Here is an 8,461-nt window from a genome sequence, read left to right on the forward strand (position 1 = left end):
TTACTTTTTTTACTACTAAAAAACTTTTACTAATGCATGTATAATAAGCTATAAAACTTGCCTAATTTAATTTTATTATTAAACATGTAGCTAGGAGCAGCAACTAGTAGGTAGACGCCCTAAGTAGATGTGCTAATTACTTTAAAGAAAATAAAATTTTTTTTAAGAAATTTATAATTTTTAAAAAAACTTTAGAAAGACTAGTTTATAAAGGACTAAACTAAAAAAAACTACTATGTTCCTTTATAATAGTTAAACAAAGATAAAAGAACTTAATAAAAAAATATTATAAAGCCCCTATGTTTAGACACCTAGAAATTAGATTACTACAGAAGAAAATTAAAAATGCTATACTTTAAGAAGTACCTTAATTAAAACACTTATGTACTAAAGTCTTATAAGAATGTAACACTTATAATAAAAATAATCTCTAACACTATAAACTCTATAGACTACTTTAACTAATTACAGTGCTAAGTTAACTATAGACTATAATAACTATAGACTTTATTACTAGGCTACTACTATTACAAGAACCTAGCACAGAAAGACTATACAACATAATTATATAAGTTATTAATAAAACTACTAAATTTATTTACCTATAGCTATTAGAAAAAAGTATTATAGCTAAAAAATTTATATTTAAATTAAAAAAAAACATCTTAGCTATTTATAGTTACTCTAAGATTATTATCTTAGACTATAATAAATTATTTACTAGCAAATTCTAGATAGCTGTAGTTAAATATCTTAAAATTAACTATAAGCTCTTTACTACCTACTATCTATAAATAGATAGATAAATAGAAAGAGTAAACACAGAAGTAGAGAAGTATCTATGTAAGTATGTATTATATAAATAAACTAACTAGGCAAAATAGCTACTAATAGTGTAATTTGCTATTAATACTACAAAATTAGCTATAACTAAAGAAACTTTATATAAAGCTAATTTTAAATACCTTTTATAATATAAACTGCATAGCTTGTAACTAACTAACTTTTTAGAAGCTATAAACTATGCAACTAGACTTCTAGAACTATATTAGAAACTTACTAAAAAAGCGCAGTTAGCCTAGAAAGCTATAGAAAAGGCAGTAAATTAAAAAAAAAAACTAGCACTAGAAATACACCCTAATAATTACATATATTTAGATATAAAAAATCTTAAAATACTAAAACTTTCTAAAAAACTAGCTAAGAAACACATAAGACTATACTAAGTTATATAAACATACTCTAACATTTGTAAACTTAAACTACTAAAGAAAATATAAATACATCTTTAGTTTTATATTTTTAAGCTTAAACTTATGCTTAGAACTATTCTACTTATAACTACTAGATAAAAAGAAGAAGAAAAGAAATATAAAGTAGAAAAAATTTTAAACTATAAAGAAAATAAGTACTTAGTAAAATAAAAAAGATAGCCTACTAGTAAAAACACTTAAGAACTTATTAAAAGCCTATTAAACACTTCTTAGGCCTTTTATAAATACTTAAAGTCCCTTTTAAATAAAACTATTTTAAAAAAAGTTTTTTAAACTAAAAAACACTATTATTAGTTAAAACTGCAGCAGTATTAGCTAGCTATAATGTAAAAAGTTTGCAACCTTTTAATATAGGTTAAGAAGAAGAAAGACTAGCTACTTTTACTTTAAGCACTTTAAGTTTATTTAGTAATAAGAAGTTTTCTTTTAAATACTTTACTTTTTAATTTACTAAAACCTTTAACTGCTTTTAAGCCTGTTTTTACTAAGCTATAAAAGACTAAAGACGCCTTAGAGACTTAGCTTATTTTTAAATTTTTTTTTTTTTTTTTTTTTTTAGCTACTTTTAGCTTCCTAAGCAGCTTCTTCTTTTTACGCTTTAGATAATTCTAGGCTGCATTAGAAATAAAAGTGTTACAGTAACTACTTTTTTACACACACTCTACACACTTGTCTAATAATAAGGACATTACGCAGGAGGAACTATAAGACTAGTATAAACTACAGGGACGCATTTTTATATAATAAAAAGGATTAAGATAAGTAACAGTATAAAGGCAACAGGCAACAGCAGAAGTACAAGAAACCTAATAAGGCATAGTTAAAAAGGTTTAACATAGGACTAGCCTTTAAAGAAGAGAACGCACTAGCTAAAAAAAAAACCTAACACTTATAATAAAAAGAATGTAACAGTAAGGACGCTAACTAGAAGGGAAGCCTGCGTGTTATAGCTAATAGTTAGACTGTAATAACCTAACTAGCTGTCCTACACAGCCTAAACAACATTAGATAGAAAACACTTAGCCCTACACTAAGCAAATTATATAATAAGATAGATAAGGAATAGCTTTAGCTTTTAGACAAAAGCCTAGCAGAGTGCACTGTCTAATAGGAACTTAGGCATTGCAGGCAGTGCAGGCATTGCAGGCTGTTGCAGGTAACGCATGCAACGCCTGCAACACATGCAAACGCATGCAAACCCTATGTATATAGTTCTGTTTACAACTATAGTTAGAAGGTTATAATTACTATTTAGTCTTTACCTACCTAATAGACTAAGAGGCATTAAAACCTTTATAAAAAGGACAAAGCTGCCTTGTATATCTTGCACTATATATACCTCCTTTTCTATCCTTACAGATTAGGTTTACTAGCTCCCTATACAGCTACTAGGTTAAACTACAACCTGCCTTCTTTATCCCGCATGCCCTATACTCCGCTCGACGGACTGTACACCCGATCCAGCTAAGTTCTACCCCTACCGCTAACACTACCTTAGGCCGTCGTGCTCCCGAAAATACCAACTCGTCGGAGCAAGGATTGTAACATATTGTTAGGAATCTATTAGTGTAAAAAAAGTAGTTTAGTAAGGTCTTAGTAAAAGTAAGTAACTTAGGTGTGTAAGCAACTTGCCTGTAAAGCATGTTAGTGTGTTTATAATAAAGCTTTTAAGAAACTAAAAGCATAGTTAGAGATAAAAAAACTAGACATAATAAATAGGTTTATATAAAGATGTTTACTAGATAAAGGAAATCTCTAATACTTGCAGCAAACGTTACAAAGCGGCAAGGACGCTGCTAGAGAGAAAAGGCTATGTGTTACAACCTAGGATAGGGCTGTAAGCAAGTGCTAGACAGCTCTAGAAGTGTACAATTACTATTAGTAGACAACCTTCTTAGCTACACAGTACTAGGCTTAGCGTAGCCTAGCCGGAACAGTCGGGTCATGGTATACTAATTAGGCATAGCTGACCGCAACAACCGCAGTAACCGCAGAAGGGAATCTGCAGACACAACAGTCACTACAGTTAGAACAGTTACTATAGCAAGTATATAGTCTTAATATTAACTATAGTTAGAAGGTTGTAATTAAAGTTTAGTTTTATCTTTATAATAAGACTAATTAGCTATAACTATTTTTAAAGATGTTATTACTCTTATATATCTTACTCTATATATACACTCTAATTATTATCTTAAAGAGATTGTTTCCCTACGCTTCTTATACGGCGCTAAGAGACAAACCACGATCAGCCCACCTATCTCCGCCGCCCTCTAGTTACGACCTAGGACTATACACCCTAGCCGCGTAACTATCTTCTATCCGCGCCATAACCCCTCCCTGGACCCGCGCACCGAACCTCGCGTCCTGGTTAGCACGTTACTAGTGAGTGGATATCGTAACATGTACCTAAAGGTACGTACAAGAATACTTAAGCTAAGTATTCTCGTATAGTATAATATATATATAGATAATGCTAGGGCTAGCACTAGCACTAGCGGTTGTCTCTAGTCTAGCCTAAACCTCTATAAGCAAGAGAAGGCCACGTGGTTGACTGTGCCTACCTTGTTACAATTTATATATTAAAAAGCTTATTTATAGTATGTCTTAACACGTACAGGCTATACAGCGTGCGTGTTTGTACTAGACTAAATACTAAGAATATTGTAATACTAGAAGTCTTAAAATTGCATTAAATTACTATGTAGTTGACATACAATTGCAATGCAATAATGCTGGGTAGAATGCGTGGGGCTCGTGTTGGTGGCTTGGCGAACCAGACTTTTGGCATAGTACGTTCCATCCCAGCTGTCCCCCATAAGAGCTTTGAGCTTTGGGATGGTGAGCAGCGAGCATAACCAGGCGTATGACTGAGCGTAGAGTGGGGATAAGGGCGGGTTAGGATAGGAAGAGGGTAGGGCAGTGGGGATGAAGAAACCGATGTTGGCGTTGCCGCCTTTAGCCCGAGCGCGCGAGCACGATGTCACCTAGGCGGGCTGGAACTGTCGAGCCGAACCTGTATAAGTCGACGGGATCGCGGGTTTCGTAGCTCTCTCGCTTCGCCAGAGCTTCGAATTTTGGAGGTGGAGTTGTAGGGATGGTCGTTCTGTGCACAGCATTCACGCTCTTCGCCGAGTCTAGTAGGTTGATGCTAGTCTTGAGTTTCGATTGCGGCCACAGTGCGGGATAGAATGAGAGGTAGGGTTTGGGTAGTACTGTACGATGGTCCATGGTACTGTGGAAGCCAGAGAAATGCTGCATGGCAAATTCTCCGAGGAGAGACGCGAGGCCGAGGTTAATAGCCGGGTCCAAAGTTTCGGCGAAGATGCGTAAGTAGGTAGTGCTGCGGATTTGGGGGTTGATTCAGGAACGCCGATGCTGTCGTCAATTACTTGAGTAAGATGGAAGAGGAAGGTAGGATAGTCTTACCGTTGGAATTCAAGCACGTCGAACTTGTCGAGGATGCCTTTGCGCTTGAGCCCAAATTTCATCATATGTTCGTAGAGATCGAATTTCTCGGCCGTGGCGTATCCGGTAGCATTAATGACGAACTCGGACTGGTAACCCGCGGCGTAGAAAATGGCGAGCTTCGTTGTTGGAGGTGGTGGTGCACCTTTGATGCCCCATACTCGGACTCTGTTCAAATTATCGGTAGTCTACCACCTAGGGGAGGCACATAGAGGAATTGGGAGAACGAGCCTATCTTTGCACTCCTGCTTAACCTGTACATCATCCAGAATCGCCTTGACATCGCTATTCAAATAAATATTACCTTGCAACTCATATATAAACTGACACTCCACCGTATCCTCAGTTACAAAACTCTTCTTAGCACTATTGTCGTGTGCGAAATTTGCTGGATTCTTGGCAATGCCAAGTAACCACTTTTGCCTCACAAATCTTATAGAGATTCAGGTAACTGCATATATCGCCCTATATAATCAACTACAACGCGTTTTATTGTAAGTGAAGCTTTTTAAATGTATAGATAAGGCCTATCTTACAAATTTTGCAGAGTAATAGATTATAGATCTGGCTGCAGTCCTCTTGCGGGCCCCTTAGGGGACGCGTCTTATAGAAGCGCGCATTCTTAATCTAGAGGCCTTGCTACCAGCCTTGTCCTACTTAAAACATAGCTAGAAGACTGCTAATTGTTGTTCTATTGTGTATTATCTTCTTATGCTTAGCGTCTCTATTCTAGAGGTCATTATCTGTTCGCGCGTGAGCCGCTCTACTGTGTACAACATCTATTAATGCCTTATGAAATATGGTACAATTACGCACCTAAGAACGCGTTAATTAGGGCGTCCTCCTAGGCTTACCCTAGCAGACTAGGAGGCTTTATTTAATAAGCTTGTCGCGCATGGCTAGATGTACTAGGATAAGATGAAGTAGTGGTTGTACGCAGAGCGCAGGGTGCTTATTAATTAATTAAATATCTCTAAGATGCTAAAGAAAGAGGGCTAGAATAAAAAGGCTATTAAACTACTGTTAGTTAAGCAGAGTAAGGACCTTTATAATAACTATTGTTGTATTATAATAAACTATACAGCAGATTAGTTAGTTTTTATTAATAAGTTAAATTTTAACAAAACAATAGGCTAAAGGCGCCGCGCGTACAGTCTAATTAGTGACAATAATTAATACGCTAGGGATAGAGATTGTGGGCGAGCATAGTTAATTCTACTAGCTTACTCCCTCTGTTATAGATACCTTAATTATACAGCGTTTTAGTAGGGCTATTTTAATACAGAAAGTCTTCTTAATTAGATAAAAAACTAGCTTCTGCTAGCTATTAATTATTAGTTTAAGGGACGCGTAATGTGTATTATTTTAGATAACTGCTTTGCTTACTGCAATAAGAGGATACCTAACGCGATTTAAAGAGAAGGCTATACAGTACAGTTTCTGCTGTTGTACTTGCCTAACTATAATCTAATTAAGCTAACTTTCTTAGTGCTAAAGGCCTAAGTTTAGCGCTACTACTACTATTACTAACATAAGTTTAACATATTTAGAGACTTCCTAAGATTTGCTATTAGTAAGAGTTACTGTAATTAATTTACTACTAAGCACTTCTAGCACGCTAGTAGAGGAGGACTATACATTAAGGATAAAGTATTTAATAGAGCAAATGCCTAGATAAGGGCGTACAAGAGGGGTAAGGTTAACAGGTAGCAGCCGCAGTAGCAATCTAGATTATATAGTAACATAAAGTATTATTATACAGCAGGCCTGCAATAAGCTGCTTTATTATTCTATACTATCTGCTGTGCAAATCTAGGACCTAGTGTCTAAACTAATTAATGTTACCTTTTATAAATCCCCCTCTACTAATCTGTAGGTTAACTAGAGCTTCTGCTGCTAGTGCAGCCTTCTTTTAACAGTGCTATAGTTTAAACCTACCTAAATAGTGTCTAAAACTGCGCGCAATTCTATCTAACGTACTTCATGGGCGAGTTGCTCACACACCTGAGTCGCTTACTTTTGCCAAGACCCCACCAAACCACCCTTCCTACACTAATGCATTCCCCACAACACTACTTAGACGCGCTAAAAGAACGTTAGATACAGCTTACACTCTAAGCTTTTAAATAAGACATAAAACTTTTAAAGAAATATGCTATAGCTATGTGTAAAGTCCTATAAAAGACAATAAATAACTATAGCACTAGACAACTTTTACAAGCTAATTCTACAGCTAAATTACAAAGGCTAGGCAATAAAAAGGAGCAGGTGATTGTTAAGACTATACTTAAGCTATATGCGCAAGGAATTTCCCCTTAGATAGCATTTATAGCTAATATAGCTAATTCTTTGCGCGCTAAGCATAATCTAGGCCATGTTTACATAAACTAGCCTAGTACATTTATAAAGCGTTATTTAAAGCTTAAAGTAAAGTTTTAAGCGCAAGTATAGTTAAGAGATATCTAGCTAATTATAAACCCTATCTTGCTAAAGTTGTACGTGTTATTATCCTAGATGCTATACTTAGCTTTAATATTCTCTATAAGGCTAAACCTGCCCTAAATTACCCTAGGACTCTTGCAGAGGGCTCTCTTATAGTTGTACTTACGCTTAAATGTTACTTTAAGCTCTAAATAACGCTTCACAAACGTACTAGGCTAGTTTATGCAAACATGGCCTAGATTACGCTTAGCGTGTAAAGAATTAGCTATATTAGCCACAAATGCTATCTAAGGGGAAATTCCTTGCGCATATAGCTTAAGTATAGTCTTAATAATTACCTGCTTCTTTTTATTGCCTAGCCTTTATAATTTAGCTGTAGAATTAGCTTGTAAAGGTTGTCTAGTGCTGTAGTTATTTGTTGTCTTTTACAAGACTCTGCATATAGCTACAGCACATTTCTTTAAGAGTTTTATGTCTTATTTAAAAGCTTAGAGCGTAAGCTGTATCTAACGTTCTTTTAGCGCGTCTAAGTAGTGTTGTGGGGAATGCATTAGTGTAGGAAGGGTAGTTTAGTGGGGTCTTGGTAAAAGTAAGCGACTCGGGTGTGTGAGCAACTCGCCCATGAAGTACGTTAGTAGATAATAGTCTGCTGTTGCTAGTTTGTATAGTTTAGACGCTAGATCCTTTATGCCTTTAAAGTTATCTAAACTCTAGAAGTTAGCAGTTGCAGTCTTCTTTACGCGCTTAAACTTTAGCCTCTAAGCTTTAGTTTTCTACTACTTAATTATCTAATTAAAGAACTCCTTTACTAAATTATATTTATCCTGCAACAGATTTATAGAGCTTAAGGCTTAGGTAGGCAATTAGTTCACAGCAACATTCGCTTGAAAGGCGCTGGGCAGAGGATTGTACGGCGGGGGAAGGTTGGCGAGAGCTGGAGCTAGAGTTAGAGCTGCAGGAGCTGCAGGAGCGGCAGGGGCTGCAGGAGCTGGTGGAGCTGGTGGAGCGAGAGGAGTGAGAGGAGACAGATAGCTAGATACCTAGTTATAATAAGAATTTAGGTATAGGTAAGGCTAGCGCTAATCTGCGGCTAGTTTCCTACTAAACTCTAGTTTCTTAAGCTTTTTACAACAACGCTGCTCTCTTTTCTTCTTCTTATTACAGCGCTGCTCTTTATTCTTAATTCTTTTCTGCATACACTTAAGCTTATCTTTTATTATAATATTTTAATACATCTTCTGCGCTTCCTTTATATAATTAGCTATAGAGTTCGCCTG

General features: G+C 35.8%; 1 protein-coding gene across 1 annotated transcript; it reads right to left on the reverse strand.

Annotated features, from left to right (window-relative positions):
* Positions 1-3,522: 3,522 nt before the first annotated feature.
* On the reverse strand, positions 3,523-5,199 carry BDR25DRAFT_350345 (uncharacterized protein; the record flags this gene model as incomplete). The annotated part of the gene is made up of 7 exons (XM_033694689.1): positions 3,523-3,531; positions 3,573-3,614; positions 3,992-4,230; positions 4,262-4,617; positions 4,704-4,930; positions 5,003-5,165; positions 5,195-5,199. The coding sequence occupies 7 exons, from the start codon at positions 5,197-5,199 to the stop codon at positions 3,523-3,525; spliced, it is 1,041 nt and encodes a 346-aa protein (XP_033552912.1).
* Between the last annotated feature and the right edge of the window lie 3,262 nt (positions 5,200-8,461).

This window comes from Lindgomyces ingoldianus (assembly GCF_010093535.1).
Source record: "Lindgomyces ingoldianus strain ATCC 200398 unplaced genomic scaffold BDR25scaffold_4, whole genome shotgun sequence".
Classification (NCBI taxonomy): Eukaryota; Fungi; Ascomycota; class Dothideomycetes; order Pleosporales; family Lindgomycetaceae; genus Lindgomyces; species Lindgomyces ingoldianus.